This window comes from Lithobates pipiens, unplaced genomic scaffold (assembly GCF_037356315.1).
Source record: "Lithobates pipiens isolate NorthernLeopardFrog02 unplaced genomic scaffold, aLitPip1_a1.2 Scaffold_8, whole genome shotgun sequence".
In the NCBI taxonomy this organism is placed as follows: domain Eukaryota; kingdom Metazoa; phylum Chordata; class Amphibia; order Anura; family Ranidae; genus Lithobates; species Lithobates pipiens.
In genome coordinates this window covers 692,364,907-692,386,048 of record NW_027507903.1, presented here as the reverse complement: position 1 = coordinate 692,386,048, position 21,142 = coordinate 692,364,907, and the positions used below count along the sequence as shown (strand labels likewise).

Below are 21,142 nucleotides of genomic sequence, written 5' to 3'. Positions count from 1 at the left end.
TGGGGGGGGGGGGGATCAGGAGCAGATCCTGAAGGTACAGGGGATCTGGATCAACGGAACTGGGGGGGGGTCAGGAGCAGATCCTGAAGGTACAGGGGATCTGGATCACTGTAACTGGGGGGGGGGATCAGGAGCAGATCCTGAAGGTACAGGGGATCTGGATCACTGGAACTGGGGGGAGGTCAGGAGCAGATCCTGAAGGTACAGGGGATCTGGATCACTGGAACTGGGGGGAGGTCAGGAGCAGATCCTGAAGGTACAGGGGATCTGGATCACTGGAACTGGGGGGGGGGGGGAGGTCAGGAGCAGATCCTGAAGGTACAGGGGATCTGGATCATTGGAACTGGGGAGGGGGGGTCAGGAGCAGATCCTGATGGTACAGGGGATCTGGATCACTGGAACTGGGGGGGGGGGGGTCAGGAGCAGATCCTGAAGGTACAGGGGATCTGGATCACTGGAACTGGGGGGGGGGGGGGTCAGGAGCATATCCTGAAGGAACAGGGGATCTGGATCACTGGAACTGGGGGGGGTCAGGAGCAGATCCTGAAGGTACAGGGGATCTGGATCACTGGAACTGGGGGGGGGGGGGTCAGGAGCAGATCCTGAAGGTACAGGGGATCTGGATCACTGGAACTGGGGGGGGGGTCAGGAGCAGATCCTGAAGGTACAGGGGATCTGGATCATTGGAACTGGGGAGGGGGGGGTCAGGAGCAGATCCTGATGGTACAGGGGATCTGGATCATTGGAACTGGGGGGGGGGGGGGGGGTCAGGAGCAGATCCTGAAGGTACAGGGGATCTGGATCACTGGAACTGGGGGGGGGTCAGGAGCAGATCCTAAAGGTACAGGGGATCTGGATCACTGGAACTGGGGGGGGGGGGTCAGGAGCATATCCTGAAGGAACAGGGGATCTGGATCACTGGAACTGGGGGGGGTCAGGAGCAGATCCTGAAGGTACAGGGGATCTGGATCACTGGAACTGGGGGGGGGGGGGGTCAGGAGCAGATCCTGAAGGTACAGGGGATCTGGATTACTGGAACTGGGGGGGGGGGGGGGGGGGTCAGGAGCAGATCCTGAAGGTACAGGGGATCTGGATCATTGGAACTGGGGAGGGGGGGGTCAGGAGCAGATCCTGAAGGAACAGGGGATCTGGATCACTGGAACTGGGGGGGGGGGGGGGTCAGGAGCAGATCCTGAAGGTACAGGGGATCTGGATCATTGGAACTGGGGGGGGGGGGGGTCAGGAGCAGATCCTGAAGGTACAGGGGATCTGGATCATTGGAACTGGGGGGGGGGGGGTCAGGAGCAGATCCTGAAGGTACAGGGGATCTGGATCATTGGAACTGGGGGGGGGGGGGTCAGGAGCAGATCCTGAAGGTACAGGGGATCTGGATCACTGGAACTGGGGGGGGGTCAGGAGCAGATCCTGAAGGTACAGGGGATCTGGATCACTGGAACTGGGGGGGGGGGGGGTCAGGAGCAGATCCTGATGGTACAGGGGATCTGGATCACTGGAACTGGGGGGGGGGGGTCAGGAGCAGATCCTGAAGGAACAGGGGATCTGGATCACTGGAACTGGGGGGGGGGGGTCAGGAGCAGATCCTGAAGGTACAGGGGATCTGGATCACTGGAACTGGGGGGGGGGGGGGGTCAGAAGCAGATCCTGAAGGAACAGGGGATCTGGATCACTGGAACTGGGGGGGGGGGGGGTCAGGAGCAGATCCTGAAGGTACAGGGGATCTGGATCATTGGAACTGGGGGGGGGGGGTCAGGAGCAGATCCTGAAGGTACAGGGGATCTGGATCATTGGAACTGGGGAGGGGGGGGGGTCAGGAGCAGATCCTGAAGGTACAGGGGATCTGGATCACTGGAACTGGGGGGGGGGGGGGGGGGGTCAGGAGCAGATCCTGAAGGTACAGGGGATCTGGATCATTGGAACTGGGGGGGGGGGGGGTCAGGAGCAGATCCTGAAGGTACAGGGGATCTGGATCATTGGAACTGGAGAGGGGGGGGGGGGTCAGGAGCAGATCCTGAAGGTACAGGGGATCTGGATCATTGGAACTGGGGAGGGGGGGGGGGGGTCAGGAGCAGATCCTGAAGGTACAGGGGATCTGGATCATTGGAACTGGGGAGGGGGGGGGGGGGGTCAGGAGCAGATCCTGAGGACTGGGGTGGAAGCAGATCCCAAGTGCATGAGCGCTCAGGATCACCAGAAATGGGGGGGAGGGGCTAGGTGCAGATCCTGGGGGCATTTGGGTAGGAGGAGTAAATTTCAAGCAGGAAACGTCAGAAATCCCCCCCTTGAAATCTCTTGTAAGAGTGTGAGTCTGGGGTAAACTATGGATCTCTCCAGGGGGGTGTAATTTGGAGGGAGGGGGGGGGAAAGTCAGGTGGTTTTTCAAACCAGGTAGGTGTCATTACCCCTCATGGGTGGGGCTGACCATGTGACCCCTAGCTGGGCATTGGGTAGGTGATGAATACACACATTAATAAGAACATGAACAGCTCCACACATATAATAAAAGGCTCCGCCCCGCCGCGGCTCGTCTTCCCGTCATCGGTGGGTTGAGCGTCTTCCACCCACACCGAGGACTCCGCACTTCTACGTTCTGCACCGGATCGCTCAGCGCGGACCTCTCACCTCTCACTTCCCGTCACACCCACACCGAGGACTCCGCACTTCTACGTTCTGCACCGGATCGCTCAGCGCTGACCTCTCACCTCTCACTTCCCGTCACACCCACACCGAGGACTCCGCACTTCTACGTTCTGCACCGGATCGCTCAGCGCGGACCTCTCACCTCTCACTTCCCGTCACACCCACACCGAGGACTCCGCACTTCTATGTTCTGCACCGGATCGCTCAGCGCGGACCTCTCACCTCTCACTTCCCGTCACACCCACACCGAGGACTCCGCACTTCTACGTTCTGCACCGGATCGCTCAGCGCGGACCTCTCACCTCTCACTTCCCGTCACACCCACACCGAGGACTCCGCACTTCTATGTTCTGCACCGGATCGCTCAGCGCGGACCTCTCACCTCTCACTTCCCGTCACACCCACACCGAGGACTCCGCACTTCTACGTTCTGCACCGGATCGCTCAGCGCGGACCTCTCACCTCTCACTTCCCGTCACACCCACACCGAGGACTCCGCACTTCTATGTTCTGCACCGGATCGCTCAGCGCTGACCTCTCACCTCTCACTTCCCGTCACACCCACACCGAGGACTCCGCACTTCTATGTTCTGCACCGGATCGCTCAGCGCTGACCTCTCACCTCTCACTTCCCGTCACACCCACACCGAGGACTCCGCACTTCTATGTTCTGCACCGGATCGCTCAGCGCTGACCTCTCACCTCTCACTTCCCGTCACACCCACACCGAGGACTCCGCACTTCTATGTTCTGCACCGGATCGCTCAGCGCGGACCTCTCACCTCTCACTTCCCGTCACACCCACACCGAGGACTCCGCACTTCCATGTTCTGCACCGGATCGCTCAGCGCTGACCTCTCACCTCTCACTTCCCGTCACACCCACACCGAGGACTCCGCACTTCTATGTTCTGCACCGGATCGCGGACCTCTCACCTCTCACTTCCCGTCACACCCACACCGAGGACTCCGCACTTCTATGTTCTGCACCGGATCGCGGACCTCTCACCTCTCACTTCCCGTCACACCCACACCGAGGACTCCGCACTTCTACGTTCTGCACCGGATCGCTCAGCGCTGACCTCTCACCTCTCACTTCCCGTCACACCCACACCGAGGACTCCGCACTTCTATGTTCTGCACCGGATCGCTCAGCGCTGACCTCTCACCTCTCACTTCCCGTCACATCCACACCGAGGACTCCGCACTTCTATGTTCTGCACCGGATCGCTCAGCGCTGACCTCTCACCTCTCACTTCCCGTCACACCCACACCGAGGACTCCGCACTTCTATGTTCTGCACCGGATCGCTCAGCGCGGACCTCTCACCTCTCACTTCCCGTCACACCCACACCGAGGACTCCGCACTTCTATGTTCTGCACCGGATCGCTCAGCGCTGACCTCTCACCTCTCACTTCCCGTCACACCCACACCGAGGACTCCGCACTTCTATGTTCTGCACCGGATCGCTCAGCGCGGACCTCTCACCTCTCACTTCCCGTCACACCCACACCGAGGACTCCGCACTTCTATGTTCTGCACCGGATCGCTCAGCGCTGACCTCTCACCTCTCACTTCCCGTCACACCCACACCGAGGACTCCGCACTTCTACGTTCTGCACCGGATCGCTCAGCGCTGACCTCTCACCTCTCACTTCCAGTCACACCCACACCGAGGACTCCGCACTTCTATGTTCTGCACCGGATCGCTCAGCGCTGACCTCTCACCTCTCACTTTCAGTCACACCCACACCGAGGACTCCGCACTTCCATGTTCTGCACCGGATCGCTCAGCGCGGACCTCTCACCTCTCACTTCCAGTCACACCCACACCGAGGACTCCGCACTTCTATGTTCTGCACCGGATCGCTCAGCGCGGACCTCTCACCTCTCACTTCCCGTCACACCCACACCGAGGACTCCGCACTTCTATGTTCTGCACCGGATCGCTCAGCGCTGACCTCTCACCTCTCACTTCCAGTCACACCCACACCGAGGACTCCGCACTTCTATGTTCTGCACCGGATCGCTCAGCGCGGACCTCTCACCTCTCACTTCCCGTCACACCCACACCGAGGACTCCGCACTTCTATGTTCTGCACCGGATCGCTCAGCGCGGACCTCTCACCTCTCACTTCCCGTCACATCCACACCGAGGACTCCGCACTTCTACGTTCTGCACCGGATCGCTCAGCGCTGACCTCTCACCTCTCACTTCCCGTCACATCCACACCGAGGACTCCGCACTTCTACGTTCTGCACCGGATCGCTCAGCGCGGACCTCTCACCTCTCACTTCCCGTCACACCCACACCGAGGACTCCGCACTTCTATGTTCTGCACCGGATCGCGGACCTCTCACCTCTCACTTCCCGTCACACCCACACCGAGGACTCCGCACTTCCATGTTCTGCACCGGATCGCTCAGCGCGGACCTCTCACCTCTCACTTCCCGTCACACCCACACCGAGGACTCCGCACTTCTATGTTCTGCACCGGATCGCTCAGCGCGGACCTCTCACCTCTCACTTCCCGTCACACCCACACCGAGGACTCCGCACTTCTATGTTCTGCACCGGATCGCTCAGCGCTGACCTCTCACTTCCCGTCACACCCACACCGAGGACTCCGCACTTCTATGTTCTGCACCGGATCGCTCAGCGCTGACCTCTCACCTCTCACTTCCCGTCACACCCACACCGAGGACTCCGCACTTCTACGTTCTGCACCGGATCGCTCAGCGCGGACCTCTCACCTCTCACTTCCCGTCACACCCACACCGAGGACTCCGCACTTCTATGTTCTGCACCGGATCGCTCAGCGCTGACCTCTCACCTCTCACTTCCCGTCACACCCACACCGAGGACTCCGCACTTCTATGTTCTGCACCGGATCGCTCAGCGCTGACCTCTCACCTCTCACTTCCCGTCACACCCACACCGAGGACTCCGCACTTCTATGTTCTGCACCGGATCGCTCAGCGCTGACCTCTCACCTCTCACTTCCCGTCACACCCACACCGAGGACTCCGCACTTCTATGTTCTGCACCGGATCGCTCAGCGCGGACCTCTCACCTCTCACTTCCCGTCACACCCACACCGAGGACTCCGCACTTCTACGTTCTGCACCGGATCGCTCAGCGCGGACCTCTCACCTCTCACTTCCCGTCACACCCACACCGAGGACTCCGCACTTCTATGTTCTGCACCGGATCGCTCAGCGCGGACCTCTCACCTCTCACTTCCCGTCACACCCACACCGAGGACTCCGCACTTCTATGTTCTGCACCGGATCGCTCAGCGCTGACCTCTCACCTCTCACTTCCCGTCACACCCACACCGAGGACTCCGCACTTCTATGTTCTGCACCGGATCGCTCAGCGCTGACCTCTCACCTCTCACTTCCCGTCACACCCACACCGAGGACTCCGCACTTCTATGTTCTGCACCGGATCGCTCAGCGCGGACCTCTCACCTCTCACTTCCCGTCACACCCACACCGAGGACTCCGCACTTCTATGTTCTGCACCGGATCGCGGACCTCTCACCTCTCACTTCCCGTCACACCCACACCGAGGACTCCGCACTTCCATGTTCTGCACCGGATCGCTCAGCGCGGACCTCTCACCTCTCACTTCCCGTCACACCCACACCGAGGACTCCGCACTTCTATGTTATGCACCGGATCGCTCAGCGCTGACCTCTCACCTCTCACTTCCCGTCACACCCACACCGAGGACTCCGCACTTCTATGTTCTGCACCGGATCGCTCAGCGCGGACCTCTCACCTCTCACTTCCCGTCACACCCACACCGAGGACTCCGCACTTCTATGTTCTGCACCGGATCGCTCAGCGCGGACCTCTCACCTCTCACTTCCCGTCACACCCACACCGAGGACTCCGCACTTCTACGTTCTGCACCGGATCGCTCAGCGCTGACCTCTCACCTCTCACTTCCCGTCACATCCACACAACGAGGACTCCGCACTTCTATGTTCTGCACCGGATCGCTCAGCGCTGACCTCTCACCTCTCACTTCCCGTCACACCCACACCGAGGACTCCGCACTTCTATGTTCTGCACCGGATCGCTCAGCGCTGACCTCTCACCTCTCACTTCCCGTCACACCCACACCGAGGACTCCGCACTTCTATGTTCTGCACCGGATCGCTCAGCGCGGACCTCTCACCTCTCACTTCCCGTCACACCCACACCGAGGACTCCGCACTTCTACGTTCTGCACCGGATCGCTCAGCGCGGACCTCTCACCTCTCACTTCCCGTCACACCCACACCGAGGACTCCGCACTTCTATGTTCTGCACCGGATCGCTCAGCGCGGACCTCTCACCTCTCACTTCCCGTCACACCCACACCGAGGACTCCGCACTTCTATGTTCTGCACCGGATCGCTCAGCGCTGACCTCTCACCTCTCACTTCCCGTCACACCCACACCGAGGACTCCGCACTTCTATGTTCTGCACCGGATCGCTCAGCGCTGACCTCTCACCTCTCACTTCCCGTCACACCCACACCGAGGACTCCGCACTTCTATGTTCTGCACCGGATCGCTCAGCGCGGACCTCTCACCTCTCACTTCCCGTCACACCCACACCGAGGACTCCGCACTTCTATGTTCTGCACCGGATCGCTCAGCGCTGACCTCTCACCTCTCACTTCCCGTCACACCCACACCGAGGACTCCGCACTTCTATGTTCTGCACCGGATCGCTCAGCGCGGACCTCTCACCTCTCACTTCCCGTCACACCCACACCGAGGACTCCGCACTTCTATGTTCTGCACCGGATCGCTCAGCGCTGACCTCTCACCTCTCACTTCCCGTCACATCCACACCGAGGACTCCGCACTTCTATGTTCTGCACCGGATCGCTCAGCGCTGACCTCTCACCTCTCACTTCCCGTCACACCCACACCGAGGACTCCGCACTTCTACGTTCTGCACCGGATCGCTCAGCGCGGACCTCTCACCTCTCACTTCCCGTCACACCCACACCGAGGACTCCGCACTTCTATGTTCTGCACCGGATCGCTCAGCGCTGACCTCTCACCTCTCACTTCCAGTCACACCCACACCGAGGACTCCGCACTTCTATGTTCTGCACCGGATCGCTCAGCGCGGACCTCTCACCTCTCACTTCCCGTCACACCCACACCGAGGACTCCGCACTTCCATGTTCTGCACCGGATCGCTCAGCGCTGACCTCTCACCTCTCACTTCCCGTCACATCCACACCGAGGACTCCGCACTTCCATGTTCTGCACCGGATCGCTCAGCGCTGACCTCTCACCTCTCACTTCCCGTCACACCCACACCGAGGACTCCGCACTTCTATGTTCTGCACCGGATCGCTCAGCGCGGACCTCTCACCTCTCACTTCCCGTCACACCCACACCGAGGACTCCGCACTTCCATGTTCTGCACCGGATCGCTCAGCGCTGACCTCTCACCTCTCACTTCCCGTCACACCCACACCGAGGACTCCGCACTTCTATGTTCTGCACCGGATCGCTCAGCGCTGACCTCTCACCTCTCACTTCCCGTCACATCCACACCGAGGACTCCGCACTTCTATGTTCTGCACCGGATCGCTCAGCGCTGACCTCTCACCTCTCACTTCCCGTCACATCCACACCGAGGACTCCGCACTTCTATGTTCTGCACCGGATCGCTCAGCGCGGACCTCTCACCTCTCACTTCCCGTCACACCCACACCGAGGACTCCGCACTTCTACGTTCTGCACCGGATCGCTCAGCGCTGACCTCTCACCTCTCACTTCCCGTCACATCCACACCGAGGACTCCGCACTTCTATGTTCTGCACCGGATCGCTCAGCGCGGACCTCTCACCTCTCACTTCCCGTCACACCCACACCGAGGACTCCGCACTTCTATGTTCTGCACCGGATCGCTCAGCGCTGACCTCTCACCTCTCACCTCCCGTCACACCCACACCGAGGACTCCGCACTTCTATGTTCTGCACCGGATCGCTCAGCGCTGACCTCTCACCTCTCACTTCCCCGTCACACCCACACCGAGGACTCCGCACTTCTATGTTCTGCACCGGATCGCTCAGCGCTGACCTCTCACCTCTCACTTCCCGTCACACCCACACCGAGGACTCCGCACTTCTATGTTCTGCACCGGATCGCTCAGCGCGGACCTCTCACCTCTCACTTCCCGTCACACCCACACCGAGGACTCCGCACTTCTATGTTCTGCACCGGATCGCTCAGCGCGGACCTCTCACCTCTCACTTCCCGTCACACCCACACCGAGGACTCCGCACTTCTATGTTCTGCACCGGATCGCTCAGCGCTGACCTCTCACCTCTCACTTCCAGTCACACCCACACCGAGGACTCCGCACTTCTATGTTCTGCACCGGATCGCTCAGCGCGGACCTCTCACCTCTCACTTCCCGTCACACCCACACCGAGGACTCCGCACTTCTATGTTCTGCACCGGATCGCTCAGCGCGGACCTCTCACCTCTCACTTCCCGTCACACCCACACCGAGGACTCCGCACTTCTATGTTCTGCACCGGATCGCTCAGCGCGGACCTCTCACCTCTCACTTCCCGTCACACCCACACCGAGGACTCCGCACTTCTATGTTCTGCACCGGATCGCTCAGCGCGGACCTCTCACCTCTCACTTCCCGTCACACCCACACCGAGGACTCCGCACTTCTATGTTCTGCACCGGATCGCTCAGCGCTGACCTCTCACCTCTCACTTCCCGTCACACCCACACCGAGGACTCCGCACTTCTATGTTCTGCACCGGATCGCTCAGCGCTGACCTCTCACCTCTCACTTCCCGTCACATCCACACCGAGGACTCCGCACTTCTACGTTCTGCACCGGATCGCTCAGCGCTGACCTCTCACCTCTCACTTCCCGTCACACCCACACCGAGGACTCCGCACTTCTATGTTCTGCACCGGATCGCTCAGCGCGGACCTCTCACCTCTCACTTCCCGTCACACCCACACCGAGGACTCCGCACTTCTATGTTCTGCACCGGATCGCTCAGCGCGGACCTCTCACCTCTCACTTCCCGTCACACCCACACCGAGGACTCCGCACTTCTATGTTCTGCACCGGATCGCTCAGCGCTGACCTCTCACCTCTCACTTCCCGTCACATCCACACCGAGGACTCCGCACTTCTATGTTCTGCACCGGATCGCTCAGCGCTGACCTCTCACCTCTCACTTCCCGTCACACCCACACCGAGGACTCCGCACTTCTATGTTCTGCACCGGATCGCTCAGCGCTGACCTCTCACCTCTCACTTCCCGTCACATCCACACCGAGGACTCCGCACTTCTATGTTCTGCACCGGATCGCTCAGCGCTGACCTCTCACCTCTCACTTCCCGTCACACCCACACCGAGGACTCCGCACTTCTATGTTCTGCACCGGATCGCTCAGCGCTGACCTCTCACCTCTCACTTCCCGTCACACCCACACCGAGGACTCCGCACTTCTATGTTCTGCACCGGATCGCTCAGCGCTGACCTCTCACCTCTCACTTCCCGTCACACCCACACCGAGGACTCCGCACTTCTATGTTCTGCACCGGATCGCTCAGCGCGGACCTCTCACCTCTCACTTCCCGTCACACCCACACCGAGGACTCCGCACTTCTATGTTCTGCACCGGATCGCTCAGCGCGGACCTCTCACCTCTCACTTCCCGTCACACCCACACCGAGGACTCCGCACTTCTATGTTCTGCACCGGATCGCTCAGCGCGGACCTCTCACCTCTCACTTCCCGTCACACCCACACCGAGGACTCCGCACTTCTACGTTCTGCACCGGATCGCTCAGCGCTGACCTCTCACCTCTCACTTCCCGTCACACCCACACCGAGGACTCCGCACTTCTATGTTCTGCACCGGATCGCTCAGCGCTGACCTCTCACCCCTCACTTCCCGTCACACCCACACCGAGGACTCCGCACTTCTATGTTCTGCACCGGATCGCGGACCTCTCACCTCTCACTTCCCGTCACACCCACACCGAGGACTCCGCACTTCTATGTTCTGCACCGGATCGCTCAGCGCTGACCTCTCACCTCTCACTTCCGTCACATCCACACCGAGGACTCCGCACTTCTATGTTCTGCACCGGATCGCTCAGCGCTGACCTCTCACCTCTCACTTCCCGTCACACCCACACCGAGGACTCCGCACTTCTATGTTCTGCACCGGATCGCTCAGCGCTGACCTCTCACCTCTCACTTCCCGTCACACCCACACCGAGGACTCCGCACTTCTATGTTCTGCACCGGATCAGCTCAGCGCGGACCCTCTCACCTCTCCACTTCCCGTCACACCCACACCGAGGACTCCGCACTTCTATGTGCTCAGCGCTGACCTCTCACCTCTCACTTCCCGTCACACCCACACCGAGGACTCCGCACTTCTATGTTCTGCACCGGATCGCTCAGCGCGGACCTCTCACCTCTCACTTCCCGTCACACCCACACCGAGGACTCCGCACTTCTATGTTCTGCACCGGATCGCTGACCTCTCACCTCTCACTTCCCGTCACACCCACACCGAGGACTCCGCACTTCTATGTTCTGCACCGGATCGCTCAGCGCTGACCTCTCACCTCTCACTTCCCGTCACACCCACACCGAGGACTCCGCACTTCTATGTTCTGCACCGGATCGCTCAGCGCTGACCTCTCACCTCTCACTTCCCGTCACACCCACACCGAGGACTCCGCACTTCTATGTTCTGCACCGGATCGCTCAGCGCTGACCTCTCACCTCTCACTTCCCGTCACACCCACACCGAGGACTCCGCACTTCTATGTTCTGCACCGGATCGCTCAGCGCTGACCTCTCACCTCTCACTTCCCGTCACACCACAACTTTCTTTCACATCCACAAAACTCATCACAGCCAACGACTTCTGTACAAGATTTTATGTATTAAAAAAAATAAACTCAATGTACAAATCAAGAGAAAAGCAGCTTAAATAAGGGGGCCTGGGGAGGGCGGAGCCTGCCGAGGGCGGAGCCCGGAATATTGGAGACACAGGGGTCCCCCGTTCACATTGCAAGCCACCCGCCAGAAGCTTCATTCTGTCAATAAATTAAAGGGGATGTAAACAATCTGGAAACACATGGAATAAGGGGGATGGGTGACTGAGGGGGGGGGGGGGGGGGGAGGGGAAGCTGGGGGAAGGACAGAAAAGGGGTGGAGCTCAGGAAAAAGGGTGAGGGACAGAAAGGGGGAGGAGCAGAGGACAGAAAGGGGGAGGAGCAGAGGACAGAAAGGGGGAGGAGCAGAGGACAGAAAGGGGGAGGAGCAGAGGACAGAAAGGGGGAGGAGCAGAGGGGTCACTGAGGATGTGTAACAGACTCCCCCGATGTGGCACAGATTTCCCGTCCGCTGTCCTCCTGTGCTGTTAGCGGAACAGAAGTTCAAAGTTCATTCAACTCGCACCAGAAGACCCCTCAGAACGGTGGCCCCCTTTTCCTTCGTGATCCATTCTACCTCAGAGCTGGGAATTCTGGGGTCCAGGAGTTCAGAAGCCCCTGAGGAAGGGGGGCCCATCTTGTAAGATCCCGGCCGTACACAAATTTGTAGAGCAACCTGGGCTCCAAATACACGCTGAGAGCGGGGGTCTCTGAATCTGAAAGAGAAGAAGAAAGGTCACCAAAGGGGTTGTTGTCCCCCCAATACAAAGGTCAAGAGAGGAATAGAATCTCACACATGATTCCCGCTGAACTTTGTTTATGAGAACTTCTACTTCCTACACCACAGAAGAGGGCGCTATTACAGCGAGAATAAACTATCCCCACCGCGTCCACCCAACACAACCAACAAACCACCAACACCCCATCAACACCCCATCCGTCCAACACTCCCATCATCCCAACACTCCATCCGTCCAATACTCCCAACACCCCATCCGGCCAACACTCCCAACATCCCATCCGGCCAACACTCCCAACACCCCATCCCTCCAACACAACCAACAAACCACCAACACCCCATCAACACCCCATCCGTCCAACACTCCCATCATCCCAACACTCCATCCGTCCAATACTCCCAACACCCCATCCGGCCAACACTCCCAACATCCCAACACTCCATCCGTCCAATACTCCCAACACCCCATCCGGCCAACACTCCCAACATCCCAACACCCCATTCATCCAACACCCCACCAACACCCCATCCAGCCAAAACTCCCAACACACCATCCCTCCAACACAACCAACAAACCACCAACACCCCATCAACACCCCATCCGTCCAACACTCCCATCATCCCAACACTCCATCCGTCCAATACTCCCAACACCCCATCCGGCCAACACTCCCAACACCCCATCCCTCCAACACAACCAACAAACCACCAACACCCCATCCGTCAAACACCACCAACACCCCATCCGTCCAACACTCCCAACATCCCATCAACATCCCATCCATCCAACACAACCAACAAACCACCAACACCTCATCCATTCAAGTCTCCCAACATCCCAACACCCCATCCATCCAACACTCCATCATCCCAACACTCCATCCGTCCAACACTCCCAACATCCCAACACCCCATCCATCCAACACTCCCAACACCCCATCCGTCCAACACTCCCAACACCCCATCCATCCAACACTCCCAACACCCCATCCATCCAACACTCCCAACACCCCATCCATCCAACATTCCCAACACCCCATCCATCCAACACTCCCAACACCTCATCCATCCAACACTCCCAACACCTCATCCATCCAACACTCCCAACATCCCACCAACACCCCATCCGTCCAACACTGCCAACATCCCATCAACATCCCATCCATCCAACACTCTCAACATCCCATCAGTATCCCAAACACCCAACATCCCATCAACATCCCATCCATCCAACACTCCCAACATCCCATCCATCCAACACTCCCAACATCCCATCAACACCCCATCCACCCAACACTCCCAACATCCCATCAACATCCCATCCATCCAACACTCCCCAACATCCCATCAACATCCATCCATCCAACACTCCCAACATCCCATCAACATCCCATCCATCCAACACTCTCAACATCCCATCAACATCCCATCCACCCAACACTCCCAACATCCCATCAACATCCCATCCATCCAACACTCCCAACATCCCATCAACATCCCATCCATCCAACACTCCCAACATCCCATCAACATCCCATCCATCCAACACTCTCAACATCCCATCAACATCCCATCCATCCAACACTCTCAACATCCCATCAACATCTCATCCATCCAACACTCCCAACATCCCATCAACATCTCATCCATCCAACACTCTCAACATCCCATCAACATCCCATCCATCCAACACTCTCAACATCCCATCAGTATCCCAAACACCCAACATCCCATCCATCCAACACTCCCAACATCCCATCAACATCCCATCAACATCCCATCCACCCAACACTCCCAACATCCCCATCCATCCAACACTCCCAACATCCCATCAACATCCCATCCATCCAACACTCCCAACATCCCATCAACATCCCATCCATCCAACACTCCCAACATCCCATCAACATCCCATCCATCCAACACTCTCAACATCCCATCAACATCCCATCCATCCAACACTCCCAACATCCCATCAACATCCCATCCATCCAACACTCCCCAACATCCCATCAACATCCCATCAACATCCCATCCATCAACACTCCCAACATCCCATCAACATCCCATCCATCCAACACTCCCAACATCCCATTCAACATCCCATCCATCCAACACTCCCAACATCCCATCAACATCCCATCCATCCAACACTCCCAACATCCCATCAACATCCCATCCATCCAACACTCTCAACATCCCATCAACATCCCATCCATCCAACACTCCCAACATCCCATCAACATCCCATCCATCCAACACTCCCAACATCCCATCAACATCCCATCCATCCAACACTCTCAACATCCCATCAACATCTCATCCATCCAACACTCCCAACATCCCATCAACATCCCATCCATCCAACACTCTCAACATCCCATCAACATCCCATCCATCCAACACTCCCAACATCCCATCAACATCCCATCCATCCAACACTCCCAACATCCCATCCATCCAACACTCCCAACATCCCATCAACACCCCATCCACCCAACACTCCCAACATCCCATCAACATCCCATCCATCCAACACTCCCAACATCCCATCAACATCCCATCCATCCAACACTCCCAACATCCCATCAACATCCATCCATCCAACACTCTCAACATCCCATCAACATCCCATCCATCCAACACTCTCAACATCCCATCAACATCTCATCCATCCAACACTCCCAACATCCCATCAACATCTCATCCATCCAACACTCTCAACATCCCATCAACATCCCATCCATCCAACACTCTCAACATCCCATCAGTATCCCAAACACCCAACATCCCATCCATCCAACACTCCAACATCCCATCAACATCCCATCCACCCAACACTCCCAACATCCCATCCATCCAACACTCCCAACATCCCATCAACCATCCCATCCATCCAACACTCCCAACATCCCATCAACATCCCATCCATCCAACACTCCCAACATCCCATCAACATCCCATCCATCCAACACTCTCAACATCCCATCAACATCCCATCCATCCAACACTCCCAACATCCCATCAACATCCCATCCATCCAACACTCCCAACATCCCATCAACATCCCATCAACATCCATCCATCCAACACTCCCAACATCCCATCAACATCCCATCCATCCAACACTCCCACATCCCATCAACATCCCATCCATCCAACACTCCCAACATCCCATCAACATCCCATCCATCCAACACTCCCCAACATCCCATCAACACCCATCCATCCCAACAATCTCAAACATCCCATCAACATCCCATCCATCCAACACTCCCAACATCCCATCAACATCCCATCCATCCAACACTCCCAACATCCCATCAACATCCATCCATCCAACACTCTCAACATCCCATCAACATCTCATCCATCCAACACTCCCAACATCCCATCAACATCCCATCCATCCAACACTCTCAACATTCCATCAACATCCCATCCATCCAACACTCCCAACATCCCATCAACATCCCATCCATCCAACACTCCCAACATCCCACCAACACCCCATCCATCCAACACTCTCAACATCCCATCAACATCTCATCCATCCAACACTCCCAACATCCCATCAACATCCCATCCATCCAACACTCTCAACATCCCATCAACATCCCATCCATCCAACACTCCCAACATCCCATCAACATCCCATCCATCCAACACTCTCAACATCCCATCAATCCAACACTCCCAACATCCCATCAACATCCCATCCATCCAACACTCTCAACATCCCATCAACATCCCACCCATCCAACACTCCCAACATCCCATCAACATCCATCCATCCAACACTCCCAACATCCCATCAACATCCCATCCATCCAACACTCCCAACATCCCATCAACATCCCATCCATCCAACACTCTCAACATCCCATCAACATCCCATCCATCCAACACTCTCAACATCCCATCAACATCTCATCCATCCAACACTCCCAACATCCCATCAACATCCCATCCATCCAACACTCCCAACATCCATCAACACCCGATCCATCAACACTCCCACATCTCAACACCCCATCCACCCAACACTCTCAACATCCCAATCCATCCAACATTCTCAACATCCCATCAACACCCCATCCATCCAACACTCCCCAACATCCCATCCATCCAACACTCTCACATCCCATCAACACCCCATCCATCCAACACTCCCAACATCCCCATCAACACCCCATCCACCCAACACTCCCAACATCCCATCCATCCAACACTCTCAACATCCCATCAACACCCCATCCATCCAACACTCTCAACATCCCATCAAACATCCCATCCATCCAACACCTCCAACATCTCAACACCCCATCCACCCAACACTCTCAACAACCCATCCATCCAACACTCTCAACATCCCATCCATCCAACACTCTCAACATCCCATCCATCCAACACTCCCAACATCCCATCCATCCAACACTCTCAACATCCCATCCATCCACACTCTCAACATCCCATCAGTATCCCAAACACCCAACAATCCCAACATCCCATCAACATCTCATCCATCCAACACTCCCAACATCCCATCAACATCCCATCCATCCAACACTCCCAACATCCCATCAACACCCATCCACCAACACTCCAACATCCCATCCATCCAACACTCCCAACATCCATCAACACCCCATCCACCCAACACTCCCAACATCCCATCAAACACCCCATCCACCCAACACTCCCAACATCCCATCCATCCAACACTCTCAACATCCCATTAACATCCCAACCATCCAACACTCCCAACACCCCATCCGTCCAACACTCCCAACACCACCCCACTCCAACACCCCTCCAACACTCCAACACCCCATCCCTCCAACACTCCCAACACCCCATCCATCCAACACTCCCAACACCCCATCCGTCCAACACTCCCAACACCCATCCATCCAACACTCCCAACACCCATCCATCCAACACTCCCAACACCCCATCCGTCCAACACTCCCAACACCCCATCCGTCCAACACTCCCAACACCCCATCCGTCCAACACTCCCAACACCCCCATCCTCCAACACTCCCAACACCCCATCCATCCAACACTCCCAACACCCCCATCCATCCAACATTCCCAACACCCATCCATCCAACATTCCAACACCCCTCCATCCACACCCCACACCCTCCATCCAACACTCCCAACACCCATCCAATCCTACACTCCCAACCAACCATCCATCCACATTCCCAACACCCCATCATCCAACATTCCAACACCCATCCATCCAACACTCCCCACACCCCATCCATCCAACACTCCCCAACACCCCATCCATCCAACACTCCCACTACCCATCCTCCAACATTCCACAACACCCATCAACCAACATCAACAACTCATCCATCAACATCTCATCCATCCAACACTCCACAACATCCCATCAACATCCCATCAACATCCCATCAACACCCCCATCCATCCAACACTCCCAACATCTCAACACCCCATCCACCCAACACTCTCAACATCCATCCATCCAACACTCTCAACATCCCATCAACACCCCATCCATCCAACCCTCCCAACATCCCATCCATCCAACACTCTCAACATCCCACAACACCCCATCCATCCAACACTCCCAACATCCCATCAACACCCCATCCACCCAACACTCCCAACATCCCATCCATCCAACACTCTCAACATCCCATCAACACCCCATCCATCCAACACTCTCAACATCCCATCAAATCCATCCATCCAACACTCCCAACATCTCAACACCCCATCCACCCAACACTCTCAACATCCCATCCATCCAACACTCTCAACATCCCATCCATCCAAACACTCTCAACATCCCATCCATCCAACACTCCCAACATCCCATCCATCCAACACTCTCAACATCCCATCCATCCAACACTCTCAACATCCCATCAGTATCCCAAACACCCAACAATCCCAACATCCCCATCAACATCTCATCCATCCAACACTCCCAACATCCCATCAACATCCCATCCATCCAACACTCCCAACATCCCATCAACACCCCATCCCACCCAACACTCCCAACATCCCATCCATCCAACACTCCCAAACACCCCATCAACACCCATCCACCCAACACTGCCAACATCCCATCCATCCAACACTCCCAACATCCCATCAACACCCCATCCACCCAACACTCCCAACATCCCATCAACACCCCATCCACCCAACACTCCCAACATCCCATCCATCCAACACTCTCAACATCCCATTAACATCCCAACCATCCAACACTCCCAACACCCCATCCGTCCAACACTCCCAACACCCCATCCCTCCAACACTCCCAACACCCCATCCCTCCAACACTCCCAACACCCCATCCCTCCAACATTCCCAACACCCCATCCATCCAACACTCCCAACACCCCATCCGTCCAACACTCCCAACACCCCATCCATCCAACACTCCCAACACCCCATCCATCCAACACTCCCAACACCCCATCCGTCCAACACTCCCAACACCCCATCCGTCCAACACTCCCAACACCCCATCCGTCCAACACTCCCAACACCCCATCCATCCAACACTCCCAACACCCCATCCATCCAACATTCCCAACACCCCATCCATCCAACATTCCCAACACCCCATCCATCCAACACTCCCAACACCCCATCCATCCAACACTCCCAACACCCCATCCATCCAACACTCCCAACACCCCATCCATCCAACATTCCCAACACCCCATCCATCCAACATTCCCAACACCCCATCCATCCAACACTCCCAACACCCCATCCATCCAACACTCCCAACACCCCATCCATCCAACACTCCCAACACCCCATCCGTCCAACATTCCCAACACCCCATCCGTCCAACACTCCCAACACCCCATCCGTCCCAACAACCCATCAACACGCTGTCAATCCAGCACTACCATTAAGCCATCAGTATCCCATCCATTCAAAACATCCCACAACTAACCAGCTCCTCGTCCACCCCAACACTCTCTACCAGCCCCCTGTGAGAGGAAGAGGACGGTATAAAATGGTACACATTACACAGTCACACTGTATTGGTTCACAAATATGCCCCCTGAATTACCTCCGGACACCTCCTATATACAGAATGTAATACTCACTGTACTTTAGGGCAGAAGTCGGGCAGGCCGGCGTATCGCAGGGTTGGAGACAGTACAACACTCTGCACCTCACGGCTCTGTAAGACATTGGGCTCAGACGCTGGGAAACCATTCTGAGGATCGGACTTCATGGGCACGGAGGTGAGGATACAAGAGGAGCCTGCGGAGGACAGTATATGGTATAACATACGTTGTATATGGCCAGAGATGAGGATACAAGAGGAGCCTGTGGAGGACAGTACACACACACACACTATATTATATATAGCCTGTAGAGGGGGCATGGGTTATATACTTCCCTAGGACATGAGGAGGATAGCCTCAGGATACAACATTTCACCAATGACAAAGTCCATGTGCTGCAGGGTGCCCGGGACGTCTCTGTATTGAAATGGGCCGCCAACCATCGTGCAAATATTCTAGAAGGCGGGAGGGAAGAACTTCCCAGATTTCAGAACTGGATTTCTCAGCCACCAAGCCACAGACATCAGATGAATGTTCCACAAGGACACAGCACGGCTTTGTAGGGATCTGGAGTGAAGCTGGGCAAAAGTGGGACTACCTTGAAGGAGGCCACCATCAGACCTGGGCCTCTTCTGCAAAGACGGACGACTCCTGAACTGCAGAACACGAGTCTAGAAGTGATGACCCCCAACCATCTCCGGAAGGGGGAAATATTCTGGTCTGAGTCTAGGACTGAACCCAACTACTCCAAGTCCGTTCCCACACAGATTTCTGAAGGTTCAGGATTCAATCGGAAAACAGGACTATCATCCCAGAGTTCCTCCATAGGTGGCTTGAGTTTTTTTCCCCCTTTTCATCTTACTGCTGTATACACTCTCCAGATACATGGCTTGTGCCTCCGGCCCACGACCCCGCTTCCTCTCTGGCCCACGACCCCGCTTCCCTTCCGGCGTCCACCACCCCCCGCTTGCCTTCCGGCGTCCACCACCCCCCGCTTGCCTTCCGGCGTCCACCACCCCCCGCTTGCCTTCCGGCGTCCACCACCCCCCCCCCCGCTTGCCTTTCCGGCGTCCACCACCCCCCCGCTTGCCTTCCGGCGTCCACGACCCCCCGCTTGCCTTCCAGGCCCACGACCCCCGCTTGCCTTCCAGGCCCACGACCCCCGCTTGCCTTCCAGGCCCACGACCCCCGCTTGCCTACCAGGCCCACGACCCCCGCTTGCCTACCAGGCCCACGACCCCCGCTTGCCTACCAGGCCCACGACCCCCGCTTGCCTTCCAGGCCCACGACCCCCGCTTGCCTTCCAGGCCCACGACCCCCGCTTGCCTTCCAGGCCCACGACCCCCGCTTGCCTACCAGGCCCACGACCCCCGCTTGCCTACCAGGCCCACGATCCCCGCTTGCCTACCAGGCCCACGATCCCCGCTTCCCTTACAGGCCCACGACCCCGCTTCCCTTACAGGCCCACGACCCCGCTTCCCTCCAGCTGGGATATGATTGCATGACACTTTAGAGAGATGTATAGGTTGATGAGTTATTTATATATTCTGATTGCCCGAACATTGAAGTTACGCTTGATAAACTCATCATCTGTATGGCGCCATCTTGTGGACGTTTTACTTATCACTTTTTTTGCCTAGGTTTTCCTCTTCTGCCTTGCAAAATACGCACTTAACCAGTGAGCGGCCACGTCACTTCCA

The 21,142-nt window shown here is 56.9% G+C and overlaps 1 protein-coding gene across 1 annotated transcript in view; it reads right to left on the bottom strand.

Moving 5' to 3' along the window:
• Positions 1-11,606: 11,606 nt before the first annotated feature.
• The window catches only part of LOC143962444 (neuralized-like protein 4), a gene marked incomplete in the record, with an annotated part of 104,342 nt that continues 94,806 nt past the window's right edge, over positions 11,607-21,142 (bottom strand). The window contains 2 exon segments of the mRNA XM_077471717.1: positions 11,607-12,334; positions 19,479-19,638. Coding sequence (XP_077327843.1) covers positions 12,130-12,334; positions 19,479-19,638 — 365 coding nt within the window.